The 20,489-nt window shown below is 32.5% G+C and overlaps 2 protein-coding genes across 2 annotated transcripts; both read right to left on the bottom strand.

The window, feature by feature from the left end:
* Positions 1 to 5,820: 5,820 nt before the first annotated feature.
* LOC141712164 (putative protein phosphatase 2C 8) lies at positions 5,821 to 13,011 on the bottom strand. The gene is made up of 10 exons (XM_074514991.1): positions 12,634 to 13,011; positions 11,724 to 11,832; positions 9,977 to 10,013; positions 9,832 to 9,876; positions 9,216 to 9,268; positions 8,958 to 9,119; positions 8,640 to 8,723; positions 7,889 to 7,978; positions 7,753 to 7,800; positions 5,821 to 6,275 (listed from the first exon to the last, which is right to left on the bottom strand). The coding sequence occupies exons 1-10, from the start codon at positions 12,936 to 12,938 to the stop codon at positions 6,165 to 6,167; spliced, it is 1,044 nt and encodes a 347-aa protein (XP_074371092.1). The 5' UTR covers positions 12,939 to 13,011; the 3' UTR covers positions 5,821 to 6,164.
* Positions 13,012 to 16,454: 3,443 nt separating this feature from the next.
* On the bottom strand, positions 16,455 to 16,790 carry LOC141714144 (CENP-B homolog protein 2-like). The gene has a single exon (XM_074517680.1). It carries the CDS (start codon positions 16,788 to 16,790, stop codon positions 16,455 to 16,457), a length of 336 nt encoding a protein of 111 aa, XP_074373781.1.
* Positions 16,791 to 20,489: the final 3,699 nt, after the last annotated feature.

The raw sequence follows: 20,489 nt of genomic DNA, 5'->3' as shown, positions 1-20,489 counted from the left end.
TTTTCAAAGAATCAATTATTGAGTAGGAAATTTCAATTCCTTTTTAAATAGTTATAGAACCCTTGATTGGACTACTTTATCTTTCATTTCATAATAATACGGGTGATCAGCCCGTACCGACCTCCATCCGATCTTTAAGGTACCAATGGCGTAATTTCAGCTTTAAACTGGACTAGCCCCACTAGCCTCTTAATATGACTGGACTAGTCCCACTAGCCTCTTACGTCTTAATCCAATCCATCAGGAATTTGTTGGAAAACCTTGAGTTGGAAAAAGAATGGTTTACTAAATTCATTTTATCAATACCAAGAATATGAAATCATTCGGACTCTTTCAAGTCGAAACTCATTCTTAAGTTCAATTTCAAGAATTCAAAGTGAAGGAAATGAATCAAGGATAAGCAAAGTTCAATTCTAGGGATCTTGATCAATGATAACAAGGTACTCAAGTTAGGGAAATCAAAACCGTTTCAAGGATCAATAGAGTATAAGGTAAACAATAGGGGTGTACATGGTGCGGTTTGGTGCGGTTTTTAGCATTAACCGTAGTCAAACCAATACATGCGGTTTGGTTCGATTAATTGCTATTAACCGCCACCAAACCGTTTAAAACGGTTTCTCGGTTTCGGTTAACCATTCATCGGTTTCGGTTTTTTATACATTTTTTATTTGTACGATTTTTTATTGGTAATTTGTTTGATAAAAAAATAACATCAAGTTAAATGATAATATTACATTAATCACCAAAGATTTATCACTTTAGAATTCGTGAAACAAAATTGATATATTTCATAAAGTTATTTTTTGAATGTATAATTCATATTATCTTAAATAATAGATACGAAATATGATAAAAATATATGTTCACAACAATGAAAGAAAAAGAGTATATATCAAAATATATGATAAATTTGATTATATACATATTAAAAAATTATAATTTAAGAGTATTTACATACTGATCTTAATTAAAATTATGGTATTATATTATACAATTAATCATACTAATGTTAAGTAAATATTTATTTAACAAAATATTAGAACCGAGTTATGAGAATCTATACATATATATACAATAATATTATATATATACAAATAAATATAATATAGCGGTCTGGTTAATTTCGATTCGGTTTTGATTAAAAACCGGAACCGAAACCGCACCGCTAATTCGGTTTTTGTCGGTTCGATTTTTTCAGTTTTTTTAGCGGTTTGGTTTTTTTCGGTGTGATTTATCGGTTTTGTTCGATTATTTTTTCGGTTTTGGTTTTTACTGCTCACCCCTAGTAAACAAGGAATGAAGCATCATTACAAGGGGTTCGTAAAGGTACTTATAGGGTTTATAACAGTTCATGGTATAACAAGTAATCAGAATAGGAAAAAGGGGTTACCAAAGGGTTGGATCAATAAGCTTATCAAGAACAAGTTCATAAGATCAATGACAGGGTATCTCAAGAATCAATAAAAAGGGTACATTTCTTTAACAGTTCAATACTCTACGTGGCATGAACGATATCATCTTTATAACCATTTACACAAGTAAATAGAGTTACTTGCCTGAATTCACTTCCTGTTTCACAAAGGTTGAACTACTGTCACCTAGTATACTTTTCCCTTTCCTAGCATGAATGCCCTCACGCTCCAAATCTACAATCCAAAACCAAAACCTTAATTAGTTTCTCAACTCACGTTCCCAGAACGTTTACTCAATACGATAACTCGATTATACTCTTGACTCGAACTATACGAGTATAGCTTATACACATGCACATAGCACATAACACATTTTTTACTCATAGCCTTAATATCTTTGTATACTCAATAATCAACTTATATTCGCTTTTATCTCGACTATTCCTCAAATCAAACTATTATAACTCATGCGAGTACATGATTCATTCACAACTAAATCTTTACGACCATAACTATCACTTATAATTCTTTACAATCAAACAACTTAGTTTCCATTTTCTTTTATTCCCTAATTCAAACCACAACAACAATCAAGCAAACAAATCCAAAGATATTCACCTATATACACTCCATCATTCTCTGATTACCAAAAATCAAGTTTTTATTTTAAATTCATATGGCCTATTCGGCCTTATTGCAAATACCAACCACAAAATCAATCAATTTTCACTTTAACTCGCATAAACACATAGCTCAATCAAAACCTTTAAAAGAATCATTTTCCCTTCTTTTAACATAAAATTCGAATCAAAACTCACACATAAATCACATAATTTTTAAAAAAATCACACATGCATTCACTTAGCATCAAACCAACCCCTTTTATACCCATTTTTCATTCGGCTATAACCACAAATCACAATCCAAGAATCAACAATGACATGCATATATCAAAATGGCATAAAAACTGGGGATCAATCCAACTCATATTCTCTTTAACTCATCCTACATCATAATTTCAAATTACTCAACAAAACATCACTTAATGACTCAAACCCTAATCAAATTTTCCAATTATCATGCATGCATCACTAATTCCTCTTTTAAATCAACATGCAATCTCATTTCTTACTAATTAAACTTAGTTTACACCAAGATCAAGTCACAAAATCCAATTCCCTTTTATTTGTACAAAAACCGAACCAAAGCCTTAACATGCAACATCAAATTTTGATTTCTCAAGCACTTAAACAATTACTCAAGTTCAAACACTTTTAAAACCATCATCAATTCACTTTATTCAACAAAATCAACTTAATAACTTTAAAGATCAAAAATCATTCGGTTTTTAGGCAATCTCCACATGCAAGTACCGAAATTAAGTTTTATGAATATTAGAGCTCAGTAATAACATCATCACTCACCACCGATTCACCGGAGTTCATCACCGGTGGCGGTGGCTTCACGGTGGTGCCCTCATTCGAGGGTGTCCAACCACAAAACCCCCGATTTTCCATCAATTCCTCAAAATAACTAACATGCACATCTTAGATATCATTCATTTGCAAGGAACCATGTTTAAACAAGGTAACAACAACAAGAACAATAAGAACTGAGAGGTTCTCGGTGAACACACACACATCGAACACATACAACACACATACACCTACATGCAAGTGTATATTCATACATGCACACTCTTCTATTGATATATATATATAATTATCAAAGAATTTCGTGAAGGATTGTTGAGAGATAACAAGAAAAAGAGATATACCAAGAGAGTTTTTAAGAGAGAGAGAGACTCGGGAGTGATGGAGAGAAAGGAGAGAGATGAGAGTGATCGAGAGAGAGAGAGAGTGATGAGAGTGTTACGGAAAGAAAAAGAAAGGAAGGGGGAATGAGCTAGTATTTATAATAGAGGGCAGCAGAGATAGTAAAATAATTCGATCCGACGGATACCCGATCGGATCCGTCGGATCGGAGACCCGAAATTTTGGATTTACCGAACTTGATTTTTTGGATTTGAATTTGGGTATGGATTTAATTTTTAAACCCGAAATTTTTTTTATTTGGATTTGGATATTAGGTATACCGATCCGAAACCCGGTCCGAAATCCGAAACTCTATCTGAACCCGAAATCCGAAAAAACCCAAATTATTATATATATATATTAATTATATATATAATATTAGAATTTTATATATTACACATTATAATATTATAATATAACATATATATATTAATAATATACATTATACATATTATTATATAATTTTTAGAATATATATTTTTATATTTATGTTAAAAATTAACTAATTATAAAGTTTAATTAAATATAATTATTCACTCATTTAAACGGGTGATAAGGTTTATAAGGTTAACAAAACATCTTTTAGTAATAAATCTAAAAAACTGGGTATAAATTGAGGTAATTTTTTAAATATTAGCTATACATATAATAACACAATTAATGATGTGGTGTAGTGGTTGAAGATGACACGTTTAAACTCTTTCTCTACAAGTTGCGTGTTCGATCCCAAGCACTTGCAATATCAATAATTATACAAATTTTCAGTTTTCGAATTCGGGTTCGGGTTTCGTGTTCGGGTACGAATATCCAATTCAAAAAAATTCGGGTTTCGAGTATACCCGAATCCGATCCGAAATCCGATGGATCAGATTCGGGTATTCATTTTCGGGTATTTTTCGGGTTCGGGTCGGGTTCGGGTATGGATAAAATTTTCGGGTTAGGATATGGATTCTGCAATACCCGATCCGATCTGACCCGATTGTCATACCTAGAGGGCAGGGGTAATTTAGTAAATTACTAATCCCCTTTTTAGTTTGATTTCCTTTCTCTTTTTACCAAGAGAGTTTTTAAGAGAGAGAGAGAGAGAGACTCGGGAGTGATGGAGAGAAAAGAGAGAGATGAGAGTGATCGAGAGAGATAGAGTGATGAGAGTGTCACGGAAAGAAAAAGAAAGGAAGGGGGAAATGAGCTAGTATTTATAATACAGGGCAGGGGTAATTTAGTAAATTACTAATCCCCTTTTAAGTTTGATTTCCTTTCTCTTTTTACTCCAATAAAATCGAATTTAAATATTAAATATATCTCTCTCAGAAAGTTGAAAAATATTGTGAATAAAAATTTTAAGACGTAGATCTCGAAATTAGCTTTCCCACCATTACTCATAATAAACTTTTTAGCGTACGGTTGATTTTATATGATTTTACAAGTTTATGCTGAAAATAGAATTTTAATTACATAAAAATCATTTTAAAAAGCCACGGTCTCGAAATAAATCCGTCTATCATTTTTAGAAAGTCTCTAGGACTATTTTGAAGGTAACAAAACAAATTTCATGCCTTGACCTTACTCGAATAATTTTATAAAAATGTATAAAGGTTCAATAAACCTTATTTAAATCAAATAATTCCCTTAAATCCGTTTAAAAATTAACAGATCACGTATTCATGCATACAGACAAGTAAGCACATATACTCACACATCACAACTCATGTATGATCATAAAATTTCCCTTTTTATCATTATTCCTCTTTTCGCGTACCGGGTCACGTTCTGCCTGACAGCCCGACGCTTAGCGTTTCAATTACGCTTCACAATTACTTTTACCAACCGACACGTCACTAGAACGCAATACTTAAACATTTCATTTCACATATTAACACATATTCCACATTTTAAACACTTTAATCCCTTTTTAGAACGGGTTCCGCTCTATCTGACGGTCCGACAACACAGCTTAACCCCTAAGCTGACTTTTTAAATTGGAACGTGTCTAGATACGCTCCCAAATACTAATATACAATAAAGACAATTAACTATCACTTAATCACAAAATTAATAATTATATCACAAAATCATACTTTATTCACTTAATTACGTCACAAAATTCTCAGTCGTTACATACAACCCTCCATAAGGGTTTATCTTCTGTTCTCGCAGGTCTTGGTTTCAACTCTAACACCCGAAAATAACCCCGACAATATCTAAGAATATATACTCAATTACATGTTTTTATTTTTCTGACTGGTTAATAGCCTTGTTGAGTTTTGGTACTACACTTTAAATGCCACATTTTTTGCTGCCCTATTCTTTAAACAGATTTTTACCCATTATAATTCCAAATTTTCAATCTTTTTAGTCAAGTCTACTGACTATAAGACTGTTTGCAGCCCCATTTGGCAAATACAAAATAAAATATATATTGATACTTTACCAATATCTTATGATTCATGCACTTGATAGTGCCTAATACTATATTCAAACTAGTGTCAGGGGGTATATAATGGCAACTTGTAAAAAAATTGCCACATTCATGAACTTTGTGATGTGTCCCATTAACTTGGCACTCCAAAGGTTGCAACAAAGATGCGATGGACTTTGACAATGAGAATATTCCTTCACATTTCATAACCTTTTCTTTAAGAAACTTAGTTCAGGGTTCAATCAAAAAAACAGTACTGAAATAAGAATCAAAATGTTACACACGATACATGTATTTGAATGACTTTAAATGAAACACTGATGTCTTGCACTTCAGAATACGACTGATTTCGCTAATGATATCAACACTTCAATAAAATATCTGACATCACTCGGGTACTTAAAGGCAGCCAACTTGCACGACACAACAAAAAAATAGTAGACTCATCCAGTAGCAATGTTGCTTGGGCAGGAAAACTAATTACTAACTTAATTCTACAAGATTAAATTCTTGATAACGCTACTGCCTTTTGAAAACGATAACAACTGCAGTGCAGTTATCTTTACAGTTCCGCTCACGCACAGCTTCCCTGACTAGGTGACGAGTCACGGCTGCAACGGATAATCCCTCCTGTTTAAAGGCAGCAAAGGTTTTAAGAAGGCAGCATCATAATTTCCAGGCAAGGTTATGACACAATAGAAATGATAAAAATGATTATAACTGGAATAATAAAATGTATGTATAATAGAGTTTCCCTTGTCTGTGATAAAAGTGCTGAAATATTGAATATCAATGTCTTGAACTGTTTGTTATTGCGTTTTAGTCTTTTTGTTCCTTTTAGTTTGGGAACTTTCTAGATCCTAGGTATGAGCAGGGACGGAACCAGGAAAAAACTGGAGGGGAAATTTTGAAGAAAAAATTTGAAGACGGAAATGCATGACATTCTAGGTTTTCGAGAGCAACACTATGGCTTTGTGTATGAACCCAAAAAAATATGTGAATTTGTGAATATTTGGGGGGGGGCATGAAGATTTGTATAAGCTTATGGGGGGGGGGACTAAATACACTACATAATCATTTTCTATACAAAATAAATTTAAGGAAGATAAGTTCTTGGGGAGGCTTTGGTGGGGACCCCCCTGCTTAAATCTGTCCCTGGGTACGAGGAAAGCATCTCGACAGCGATTATAGGTGAGCAGTGAAATTGAATCAACAATTCCATTGACAAAAATTTAGAGCTTACCCATATTACATTGAAATTTGCAAGGCTTATGTATATGGGTACAACTCTCCTCTTGTGTGTGTTTAAATTTATGTGGCTGACCTTGACCAAAAAAAATGGGTTAAATATCAAAGTGGTTACTGAACTGAACGCCATATATCAGTTTAATCATCAAAGTTAACGGGGTATCATTTGAATCACTAAAGTCATAATAAATATCATACATATACCTCAAAATATGTGCTCGAGAATTAAAATTTATTTTATGGAGTTCTATATATTTTTCTTAAATCCTATTACAACCAAATGAAAATGTATGAATTCTAGTATTTTCTATAATATAATAAGATTTTTTAAAATTTATCTACTATTTATTTTTAATTTTGTAGTCATTTGCTTTATTTAAATAAAAACAATTAGTAGATAAATTTTTAAAAATCTCAAAAAATCATCTAAAATACTATGAATTCATAACTTTTCATTTGGTTGTAATAAGATTTAAAAAAAATGTTTAGAACTCCATAAAATAAATTTTAATTCTCGAGCACATATTTTGAGATATCTGTTTGATATTTATTATTACTTTAGTGATCCAAATGATACCCCGTTAAGTTTGATGATTAAACTGATATATGACCTTCAGTTGAGTAACCACTTTGATATTTAACCCCAAAAAAAATAGACAAAAAGATAGGGTGATGAACTGATGGGGATATTAGGTGACAGCAATCCAATTTATTTTCTGTCAAACACCTCACATATCAATAATCACTGGGAAAGTAGTCATTTCGATTTCGCCAAACTTAAGTAGGAACTCAACACATCAAAACTACTATATAGATCAACTACATATAAAATTATGATTGTAAAGGTGCAAAAACTAACCTTTAACAACTTGTGAACAAATTCAACAGCGTCACTTGTTCCAAAAACCTGAAAGACAAAATAACATATGCCTATTTTGAGTAAGATGGAATAAAACGTTAATAATGTAAATGAGGATAGCTACTAGGGAAATTACCCCCCATAAACCATCACAGCCAAGAATAATGAACTTGTCCCTCTCTGTAAGGCTGAACGAATGGATATCTGGGGTTGCAACAACACCCACCTGGAGTTGACATATTTCAAAGAAATGATGCATTATATGAAAGTAAAAGTCGACAAGTTCCAGATACAATCTGACGTGTCATGATATATTTTTAAATAAGCCGGAAGAAAACTGAAACAATAATCCTACAGTAAGAATAAAGAACCAGCTGTTAAGATAAAAAGAAAGACAGAACAATTTCAAAACAACCTTGCATTAAGTATCTCCTCGACTACCATTAAGTACATAATTAAATTAGCATTACCTTGTCAAAAGTTATATTCTAAAGAAAACTTGAATCTTCAAAGATTATAATTTATAAACGAAAGGGAAAAAAAGCTAGGTCTTGAATAGAATAGCTGTTTTCTGGTTCTATATAAGGTTTGAAGGTTGGGTGTGGAGCCATGGAAGTGCACCTGCTACCAGCCCAGAAACCCTTGATTCTCATAGCTAAATTATTACAGGGTTTTTCTTTAAAAAAAAATACGAGTAATGATTCTTTATAAACTCACAGTGGTACTGAGTGCCAACAGGCAACAGAAGTGTGAGCATGAGACAAAAATATTCAATCTTATCATTTCCATAAAATACATGTATCTTGCTTTAATCTCTAAAAAACTATATACAACTAAGTTTAGGCAACAGAACGGAAAAAAACTCGTGGCATGATTCTGTAAAAAACCTTCTTAAATTGGCGATCTCCAAAAGCCCTAGAAACCTCAAGTCGCCCCTGAAGTCGTCCATTCGCACTCACAGAACCACCCGCCTGAAATTATTGGCATGCAGCATGCTTATGAGTGGAAAAATGGTGACATTATCCCTACTGCTTTATTTATCATATTATCATACTATTGTAATAAAGGTCGGTGAAGTGTATCCATAGTGTAAGGTAGCACCTAAAGAATGTTCTTTGAGGGTGTGCTAACTTGGATAACATGAAGGTACAATCCAGTAAAACGTTATAATATACATGTGCCCGGTATAAGCAAAGTTTCCTAACCTTTTGTATACGCGCCCGTTCTTGTGGATAAATGGCCTTGTGTTCCCTTGTCAAGACAATAGCTTTGAGCGGATTTAATTTATTCGACTCATTCTCTGAACCGTTGGTGGTTGAAGAACGCGCTACAACTGCCTTTGCATCTCCAATGTTAGCAACAAACACCTATATACAGTCAGTAAAAACATAATAAGATGTAGAAAGTTACCAGTAGGCTATATAATTTAAATAGAACTACTTGGCTAAAATGTAGAAACTTACAGTTTGACCTAATACCCACACACAAACAGCTGTAGCACCATCCATCCATCCCCCTAATAAGATCACACAGAAACCATTATTTAAATATTGAAAAAAAAACAATTGAAATTTATACAAATTGATAACTAAATGAAATTTTACATTTAAATAAGGAATCCATAACATTAAGGTGTTAATATCGAATATATACTTGTTTAGAAAAGAATCTCATTAACCTTAAGTGTTGACACAGATAATAGTCTGAGGCTTTATGAATTCTCCCATTGCCAATGAAAGACGAGGAAGATGAAAAAATATTACAAATAAAAGTCTTTTGTCATGAAAATGTTCTTGCACATACCCTACTATGTACTTATATTCCTAATTCCCATAATATACATAAGCAAACATCCAGACTCCAGAACAACATAAAGTTGACCTGCGGAAATTTCGCATGTTGTAGGGTCTTTCTATTTCATTTCTATAATCCAAGGCATCGTTCTGAACATCCCTTCAGTTTATCAATTTACCCGTTGCATGTGAATATGTGAAATCAGATACCGTACATTGCCATATCATTGGTGACACTGAAATTTTCAATAACTAAAATACAAGATGATCTGCAAATACTCAATACCTGCAGCACTCTCCTGCAGAAGAGATTCGTCAGTTTTCCGAAACCCTGATGAATAAATCACAGTGTGTTAATACATCACCAGAAACTTTTAGTTGGCAACATTTAAAAAGCCTTACAACTAAAGATATATATAGGAGTAGCATACCATCAAATATGGCTTTTTTCGCAGCTTTCACATCCAACTGCAATCAGTATAAGGGTTACCAAGTGAGAACGCAAATCAAAATAATTATAATTTCAACAGGGATGTCGTGATTGGAACTCATAAATTTCTTTAGTTCTCCGCATATAATAGCAAAGATAATATGGTGCTGCAATGAACATAAACTTTTAAGGGGTCGTTTTGTTTGCTGGTTTTAAAAATCAGGTATGGGTTTAAAAATAAACAAAATCCATACCTCATGTTTGGTCAAATCCAAACCTCAAACCCACCAGATATGAGTTGTTTCTGACACCCTAGGGGAGGTAAATATGAAAAGAGGGTATGATGCATCAAATTTAAGATAATTATTTCATTCCATCCAACAAATATTATAAATTTAAAAAATTACTGGTTATTAATAAATGTTACTAATAATAAAAAATATAACTTGTATATAATATAATAAATTGATTTAATTACTAACTTAATTTAATTTTGAACTTCATTCCAGTACTTAACAAAACACATAATATCATAAATGACTTCAAGTTAAAATAAGGGGAAATCAATTTTTTTATCACTCAACTATTTATTTCTTTAGAAACCTACCACCCAACTTGCATTTTTATTTTATTGTCACTAAAGTTACTTTTGTATGAATTACTACCTCATTCCGTTAAGTTTGACTTCTTTCTGTTAAAAGAACCGGAAAACAGAGAAAGTGTTGCCGGAATCCGGGCAGCCCAGAAGCCGGCACGGTTCCGGTGACCTATCATTTTTCCAGCCAACTCAATTAATGGTCAAATTGGCTCTGTATTCTATGATTTTTCAGTCCAAATCACTTTATACAAACTCAACAATTCATATCTAGTAACAAAAATCACAACCAAAGTGCTTCTCGATGATTCCATTGAGTAGAAAGAAAGGAGGAGTCAAGATTTCAGAAGTTTAAAATCCGGTAATAGCAAAATTGATTCAAAACTCAATAAAACTTAATACATATGAACCAATACACTCCTACAAGACTATTACACCAACTTATACTAACAAATAATAACTTAAAACATAAAGAACACAAGTGGCGTCTACTTTTCTGGAGAACACGAAATTATAACCCAAAAATCACGAAATAAATACATGTGAACTCAAAATCGAACGATCTATACATTCATAACTTCAAAATTAGTGAATGATTAACCAAAATAAAACCCTAAAATTAACGTTTATGGACAAAATTAACGGAATGGTTTAAAATGAAAAAGAAATGTAATGTTAGTGACAAATAAAATAAAAATGCAAGTTGAGTGGTAGGTTTTTAAAGAAATAAATAGTTGAGTGATAAAAAATTCAATTTTCCCTTAAAATAATGTCTTCATAATTGCAAGCATTCAGGTGATATTGTAGTGCTACCGCTGAATATTACAAGACAATGAACCTGGAGATATTGAGCCACTCCTACAAATATAACTAAGCCACCTTGTAACAGTTTACACACACCGTGAGCTCAAAAAATAATTTATAAATTGCTACTACCTTCACAAAAAAAAGTACATACTTGTAACTACTAACTACAGAGAGCTCAGATAAAAATATATATATTTAATGTAGCTATTGATACAGTAATATGTCAAGACCCATGACCAGGGTACCAGAAATGGAAGAAAAAGTCAAAAGTTACAACTCAAGACCATTTCACTTACTAATTGCTGAATATTAAGTATATAATAAATAAGACCAAGCAAACACACACCAACTCACGTGGTAAGCCAGCAGACATAATATTTGAATGTAAATGCCTTTGGGCATATTCTGCAGCTAGTTGACCTCCATGACCATCATATATCGCATAGTGAGCACATCTGTCAAACAAGATAAAACAATACGAATAAATTACCTTCCAAATTTATTAGCAAAACAATTTTTGCATATATTAATTTACAAAAGGTATATTAATATGAAATTCATGCTACAAAACATATTTCTCCAGTAACATATACGCTCTAACTACATTTTTCAATACTCATACACAAATAAAAACCTGCGCACTATACCTACACCGCCCAATCATAAGAAATTGATGACTACAACTTACAAAGCATATCACATATCATTAGTTGGTATTAAAAATTATAGTGTGTGACACAGTGCAGGCCTGTAGTCAAGCTGAGAGAAGACCAACTTCAAAAATTAGGCCTGTAACCGAGTTTATTAGTGAAATTTTGAGCCGGATTTTGACGTGCTAGAGCTCTGCTGTTTATATACAAAGTGAGCCCCTTAACATAGTGCTCAACATTGTCTAATATACAAACAAGATTCATTCGAGGCAAACACCAAGCCCATGAGCTGGTCTCATTTACGGAGCTACTGCAGTGGCAGTAAATAAGGAACTTGCTCCATACAACCACATAACTCAAAAACACATAAAATTACCAAAAATCCGAACCCATACCGCATTACTTGTACCGAACACAAACAAGACAACATACATTCATAACCACAAGCATCTCACCTCAGTAATCTTATCAATCAATTTGCTAAATGCACAACCAACACAACATCAAATTTCACTTAAATAAATTTCAAATAAAAAAAATCAAGAACATCAATTAAGCAAATGGGTGTGCAGTAAAAAGGAAATAACAAAAAGGAATGAAGAAAACCTCAAGATTCCGGGAGGGAAGTTAAGAGTAGCATCAGGAAAAACAACAAATTTATCCTCCATAGTATGCCTGGACCCCTTATCTTCAGCCCCATCTGCTTCTATTACAAACAACACTTTATCATTATTATTATTTTCAATTTTTTGACTGGTGTTTGTAGTTTTATGTTGTTGGGTAGTGTCAGTTTTGGACTTTTTGGAGAGAGAATCAGAGCAAGAATCCAAAAGGGCATCGCGCTTGTTGGGGTTTGAAACTGAAACTGAAACTGAAACTGAATCATTATTTGGTGATTTATCATTCTCCATCTTGTGCCTCTTGCCTTTCTTTGCTGCTTCTTCCAAGTGTTTGCAAACCCGATTGCCCCCAAACACTTCTTGATTGGTTGGTCAGTCTGAACCCGTTTTATTTTTTATTTTTTATTTTTTATTTCTGGAATTTACCCCTTTTATTTTTAACAAGGTCAAATTCCCAACAAAAAATTAATAATAAAAATAATTGAGAAGTAAAATATAAAAAAAAATTACAAAAATATCCAAATTGCAACTTTTTTCGCAAAATAAAGGTGCAAGATGTAATTTAATATGTCAATGTGCAATTCTGTATGTAATTGACCTTAGTGCAATATCATTTGCGACTTACAATATTTTTACAAAAATAATTGAAAAATATCTTATATGTTGTTTTTACTGTATTTTTACAAAAAGTAATTATAAGTTATACATTTTTTACACATTTCCAAAAAAATATTAGACACGAAGGACATAAATAAATATATTATTGTTTATTGAAAAATTCAACAAAAATTAAGATTTATTTTAGAATTAGTCAAAACGAGATTTAATAATATTAATTTTAAATATCATTTTAAATTCTAAATTAATATTGGTTGTACTACAATAACATTTTTTCCGTCTAGGTTTGCCAAAGGATCGGAGGTTCGATCTTAATATGTGGATATGGATTTAATAAAAATAAATCGATCCGATAATATTACGATTGATAAAGATCCGATCCAATAAGAATTGGATATTAATTTTCACTGATCTGATCCGCTAAAGGCCCATCTGAACTACCAAAATTAAATATATTCTAAATCTTATATATATGAATAAAATTTTAGTATAGTAAATCAATATAATTTGCTTTTATATGAATCAATATTCTCATTTTTATGAGTTATTTTATTGTAATTTTACACAATCTATTATTTCATCATATTATAATTTTTCGTGCACACTATATATAATCATATTAAAATAAGCGAATCTTGTGTGTCGAAAATTATTTTCTTGCATAGCATTTTGATCCCGGACTTAAAAGCTCGGGCTTTTTATAAAAAAAAATTGGAACGTATTTTTTCAAAAATTTGAAGAAACAATGTTATCCTATTACGAAAATATGTCGTCTTTTTTAGGCCAACGGGATGGAACAGACTTTAAAAATACCAAATAGGGTTTTATCCATGCATGATTTTGAAATACAACATATTATTCATCAATTAACATGCCTGACCAAGTACTTAACGAATATTTCTTTTCAATTTCCTCTTTCATTCAGCCTAATATTTTCACGCCCTAAACAAACACATATACAGTAAAACCTCTATATAGTAAAACTCTATATAGTAATAACCTCTATATAGTAATAAAAAATTATAGTCCCGACTCGGGACCAGTTATAATTGGGAATAACGTTTACATTGTAATATTCTATACTTTTTACAAGTCCATTCTTTATAAATTAACCTCTATATAGGAATAAAATCGCTTAAAATGTAATTTATATATATATAGGGTCTTACTCCATTGAGAACCTTTTTTTGGTGAGATATGAGATCTAATCTCAACCACACAAATTTAAATTTATTTTTAATCTAGACCACTCATTTTAAATCTCATCATCATCTCCAACCATCACCTCTTCCATCATCTTCTTTCTACTTACCACCCACCACCTCCTCCAATCACCGGCAACCACCATTTCGGCCACCACCAATTCCGGCGACTTCCAGAAAATCACCATTGTCAAATATAAAATCACCACCGTTAAAATATAAAATCACCACTGGAAACATAAAAATCACCACATCCGGCCACCAACAAACAAAAAATCACCACCGGAACAAAAAAATCACCACAACTGGTCACTGCCTCTACCCACCAGATTCGGCCACCAACTCCGTTCATCAACTACAATCACCAATACTATAACAAAAATCACCAAATTTATTACAAAAGACTACAATTAAGTTATAATCACCGCATTAGCACCACCATTTATACCACCACTATCATCTACATACACCCCAAATTATTGAAGGATCATTAACTAAAAACCAAAATCACTACAAAATATACATTATTCTATGATCTATTACCTAAATCAAGAATCGCAACAATATAATCACACTAGATTTGACGTTGGCAACTAAGCGGTATCGTTGACCGGGCGGCGGAGGTTGCCGATGTTTGGGCGGCGGAGGTTGGGCGGGTGCGTAGAGATAGAGGTGGGGGATGATGAAGATGGGCGAGGGAGTTGTGTGTGTATGGTTATATGTATATATGAGGGAGGGAGGACATGAGGGGGGAGGGAGGGAGGGAGGAGTTGGATGAAGGGACTGTTGGACAACGAGGTTGGTTGATGGGTGAGGGTGAGGAATTAAAATAATATTTAAAATAATAACCGAATTGATAGGATTTAATTTAAATGTAAAAAATTAATGGTTGAGATTAGATCTCAAATCTCACTTTAGATTGGTTCTCATTTGAGCAATTCCCTATATATATATATATATATATATATATATATATATCCAACAATAGTCTTGTTACATATATGGCAATTTAAGACCTCATAAAATATTTATCCAATGTTGCTTGTGACAATGATTTAATTGTTTGGGCTGACATGGCATCCTTTAATTTGTGTGTCCATAGTAGCTCGTCAACACGATCACCTTCTTGTTGTATCCAAAATATTTTCAGTTTCTCTATCATCTTCGAAATTTCTTGACATGAAACTTTTTCAATTTCTGTACTATCATCCTCTGGATGATCACCTTGCGTTTCTTGCCTGATTCCTGCAATGATCTCTTTCTCAGTTAAGGAATACACCACTTGTTGCTCTTCTGGATGTTCAAAAAATTTATTGTTATCCATCTGGTTATTATAATGAAGTTCCTTGATCTGATTCTTCAAATCTGCAAGTACTTTTTCATACTCTTTGTCTAATTCTTATGTAACTTTTAAGTCATCAACCTCAACACTTCGAATTTTACAGTGCATAAAATAATTTGCAATTGTTTTTTGTTTCACATCAAGCGACCATGAAGAAACTGCATTTATAATTCCATCCAGGAGAGATATTTTTTATGTTCCAGGACATGATCTTCAATTCTCTTCAAAAGTAAACGATTAAATCGACGACGGTAATAGTCTTTAAAATTTCTAATAATGCCAGCATCACATGGCTGAATTTTGGAAGTGTTATTTGGTGGTAAAAACATAACAGTTGTGTGACGAAGAGGGGGCAGGTTATCTTTTTTACCATGTGATGTACAATTATCCAAAATAAGCAACACATTTTTGTTCAAACGACTATCAAACCATTTTAGCCATTCCTCAAAGATTAAAGATGTCATCCAGGCATTTGAGTTTGCTCGATAAGTACAACCAAGATTGCCACGATTAATGTTTTTAAAGCATCTGAGATTAAGAAACTTACCAATGATCCAAAAAGGAAGTTTGTCAGTGCCATCACCATTACAACAAATAACCACCGTAATTCTTTCTCGATTTTATTTTCTCCCCTCTAGCTGCTTTTTACAAGAGAGTATCTGCTTGCATGCGATAAAATAAACCAGTTTCATCCATGTTGTAAATGTCTTTCCAGGCCCATTTGTCTAGTTCTTCTCTTATAGATGGCAAAATAGATTCAATTTTCTCCATATCAACCGAGCCACTCTCCCCAAAACGACGAAATGACTTGATTGCATGTCGTTGCTTGAATTTCTCCAGCCAACCATTTGAACATTCAAATGAGTTAGCTTCTGGATATAATTCTTTTAAAAATATGCTCCCTTTTTCTTTCAATAATTCACCAGAAATATTGACATGCTCTTGATTGCACATAAACCATTCATAAAGAGCAGACTCCATTAAAGGATACTTCACGTGCTTTTGACGTATTACATTTGGGTTTGAAACTGGGTCCCCTAGCTGCTCAGGCACATTTTTACTATCTTTGATATTGCTAGTTGTGACAACTTAAGCTTATGGGTGTCTTCTAACCATTTTGCAAGATCTTTTTGCTTCCAATCGGGGTTGGTTTCTTTCAATTTACGTAACTCAGCACGAATACTTTCAGTAATTTGGGTTCGCTTGCTCTTAGGTGCCATGGCTAGTTAGAAAAGGTTGGCTTCGAATAATATAATATATATCCAATGGTGTTATATTTAAAAAATACCAAAAGATATTGCACATGTATGCATAATGTATCTACAGTGTGCATGCATAATGTATCTACATTGTGCATGCATAATGTATCTACATTTTAAATAAATGCATATTCATGAATATTAAAGTATTAAAGTATGTTTGAAATTCTAGTATTAAGATACAATATATATATATGCCTCGTAAAAATCAAAAAATATATATGACTAGTAATTAAGCCCGCGTTGCTTGTCTTTTATAAAAATAATAGATTGTTCCATGTTCTAAAAGAGAGAACGTGAAAATAACATACATTGTTCTTGAACTTAATGATTACATGAAATAAAAAAAAAAGGAAATGATTTTCTACGATACATCTAGTAAAATGATGTATGGCAATTTTGACAAAAGTATTTTTCCCTGTGCGCCGTCTTTCTTGTTCTTACTCCAGCTTAGATAGATTGAAAATGCAGATCAGACAATCCGGCGAGATTGTATGTTGATGATATTGCCTGTTAATGACAGTGTAGAAAATAAACCAATGGGTTGATTGGAAGTAAACATTAATGTTACTGTTAAAATTATTTGCTTATTTGGGTAGTTGATTCTTGCATGTAATCAGTCTTGTTTTCTGCAGGCATCTTGAAACCATTGCAGATGTTTGTTGCAAAATACAGTTGAATGTTGTCAACCACATTCATTTGTTTGATTTGTAATTTGATTGTATAGCGCTTGTCTGCAATCTGTTTGACAATATCTGGAAACTTGTCATTGCCATTTTCATTGATAATTTCATAAGCTCTCTTCCCAACTAAAGCGTGCACTTCACAATCTTGTAGAACAACTTCCATCTCACCTGTTTTATCTAAAACCACAACTGAAATCTTGAACATGTGCAGTTGTTCTGGATTACTTTTCACTTCATTTAAATCAAACAAAATCGTACAACTTACAAATGAAATCAAATGAGATCATACTTTTGCTCTGGATTTGGAACTCTTTTATTGCATTTGTTGCAATAGAACTGTTTCTCAATGATTACACATTCAATATGGCATCCACCGCAACAATTGAAATACCATATCTTTTGATCTTCAACGTACTTGATGTTCGCATATATTAGCACCTCACTCTATGGAATGTTTATCAGAACCCAACATAATAATGAGGTCATTATGCAAGTAAACATTGAACACGGTGTAATAAAGAGTGATCATGAAAATATAAATAGTTTTACCTCAATGTCATCTTTGGTCAGTTTTTGAACTTGTGAAATGGTAAGTAGTTGTGCAATTTTTTTTTACTTGTAGCAAAAACTTGGTTCTGAAACTCTGGATTACTTAACCTTTTCCTCAGTTGAAGTACAGTGTGATGCTTGTAGTTTAGATAGAATCTAGTCGAGTTTACATTGCCTAAGTCAACTTAACCTGTGGTACAAAAAAATACAGTAACTATCGATATGTTTAAGAATGTAAGTACATACAAATTCATACAACTAATACCATTCCATAATCCAACTTTGCAACTTGCAATAATAATGATGATTGGTTTCTCTGTTGTTTGTTGAATAGCATTTTCAAATTCAGCTCCAAACTTGTCCCAAAATATTACCTTCACATTAGAGCTTTGACAGAGATAGTAGTGTTAGTATTATGTTTACAACTTTATGGTGAATAGGTATTAAATGTCACAGTCATATGTTACCTTCCGTCAGTAATGGTAAACTTTGCCTGACTTTGAATATTTCCAAGTTTGTTTTTAACTTTGTTGTTAAATGGCTGATGAAGCTTGATGATGCGAACAACATCTACCAATAACATGTGTTTATGTGTATAGTTCCAATTGTTTTGACTGAAAAAATATACCATTAATTTGCTAAATACATACCTTCCAAGTAGGTTACTTGTGTTGTTAGTAGTTTTAGTTCAGTGTGATCATAAAAATCAAATCCTTGGTCAGGAATTTGGTTTCCTGTTTCCTCCACATGTTGGATCTTGGTATGCTTGGAAAATACCAATTGGTTGTCGTTACGTAGACATCGATACTTATCATCCGGTTTATATGGTTGAACAGTGAAGTTTTGAATGTTGCATACATTTCCTACTTTGAGTTTATCTTCCAGTTCTTCACTACACGGACCGGGAATGAATGTGTGCATCCTTGTCCTCTGTTTTTCAGCGTTTAGTTAGGTTTTTTAAAAAACTAAACAACTTGCAATATTTTTGCACAACTTAATATTACCTTGCTATCTATGAGCATAATGTTAAAGCTCTTGAATTTTTCTCCGGTTTTGGTAACACCTCTCCACTTCCGAGTTATTCGCACCTTGATTTTGTAGTCGTATGTAGCTGTCTTCAGATCGGACAAAGCTTCATATTTGTTTGTTGACATTTTATAAAACTGATGTTGTAAAGTTGTGTTTTTGGTGACTCTGGTTTGTACATAAAAAATTGGTTATAACCGGTGTTGAGTACACCTAACACAACTTGCATTTATATTTGATTTGAAGATGTGAAAAGTTTGGAGTTATGTTGATGTGATGCATTTATAAAGTTATATATTAAAAAACAGAAATGGAAGAAATTTAAAAATCTACAGAAACAAATAGAAAAGGTTTAAAGTTTTTATAATTACCATAAAGTTTGGTTACAAAATAAGTTCAGCAAGCAACAAACCATAAAAGTTGATCATAATTTTACAATAAAACACAGTTCATATATTTCTGCAAAAAGGAAATATCCTTTTACATTTCTTCAAAAGTGGTTGGTCATTCCTTAAGAATTTGTGGTTGCAAAATTATTTCTGCAAATATAACATAATCACAAATCAATATTTGAACTAAGAAAAATTGAAAGCATTGAATTTTTATACTCACTTTTTCGATCTTGATAATTTTTAACTGCTGTTTGGGAGAGTCATCAGTTGCATCAAAATGAACAGGTTCTTCAATCTTTCTTACTCTGGTCTTACTTGATGAAGCAGTAGTAAGAGGAATTTGTTTTGCGTTTTGCTCAACAGGAGTTTCCTAAAGAATATATCAAACATATGAGTTGTAGAAAATTAAAAGAATTTATTGATAATATTTAAAATATACCTGTACAATTGACATATTTTTGTCCTCAATAATGGTTTGTTGATTAGGATCAGAACTTTTGCACATGTCTCCTTCAGTTACAATTTGAGAAGCCTCAAATACGGTGGATCGATTTATAACATTTTGTTATTTAATGTCCAGTGTAATGTTGTATTGTTGGTTGAGAAATTGGTTGAGAATGTGAGGAAATAGCTCTTCCTCCGCTTCCTAATAACGTGTATAATTTTTAGTTATTACTATTATCCAGATAAATTTTACATGACAATGGAAATGTACGTACCTCAACACAATCTGCATGTATGCCAAAAACAGTGATGTCAATTAAACGA

Source organism: Apium graveolens, chromosome 3 (assembly GCF_009905375.1).
Source record: "Apium graveolens cultivar Ventura chromosome 3, ASM990537v1, whole genome shotgun sequence".
Taxonomy (NCBI): domain Eukaryota; kingdom Viridiplantae; phylum Streptophyta; class Magnoliopsida; order Apiales; family Apiaceae; genus Apium; species Apium graveolens.
Note: the sequence above shows the minus strand (reverse complement) of the source record. Positions and strands in the feature narration are given on the sequence as shown.

What these genes read in the sequence shown, in the direction of transcription:
- LOC141712164 (XM_074514991.1), bottom strand. Translation starts at nt 12,938, where the DNA reads ATGGAGAATGATAAATCACCAAATAATGATTCAGTTTCAGTTTCAGTT. An exon ending in TCTGCAGGAGAGTGCTGCAG is followed by an intron (nt 9,269 to 9,831) that starts GTATTGAGTATT and finishes TGATCTTATTAG; the next exon opens with GGGGATGGATGGATGGTGCT. An exon ending in TGTGGGTATTAGGTCAAACT is followed by an intron (nt 9,120 to 9,215) that starts GTAAGTTTCTAC and finishes GACTGTATATAG; the next exon opens with GTGTTTGTTGCTAACATTGG.
- LOC141714144 (XM_074517680.1), bottom strand. Translation starts at nt 16,790, where the DNA reads ATGGAGTCTGCTCTTTATGAATGGTTTATGTGCAATCAAGAGCATGTC.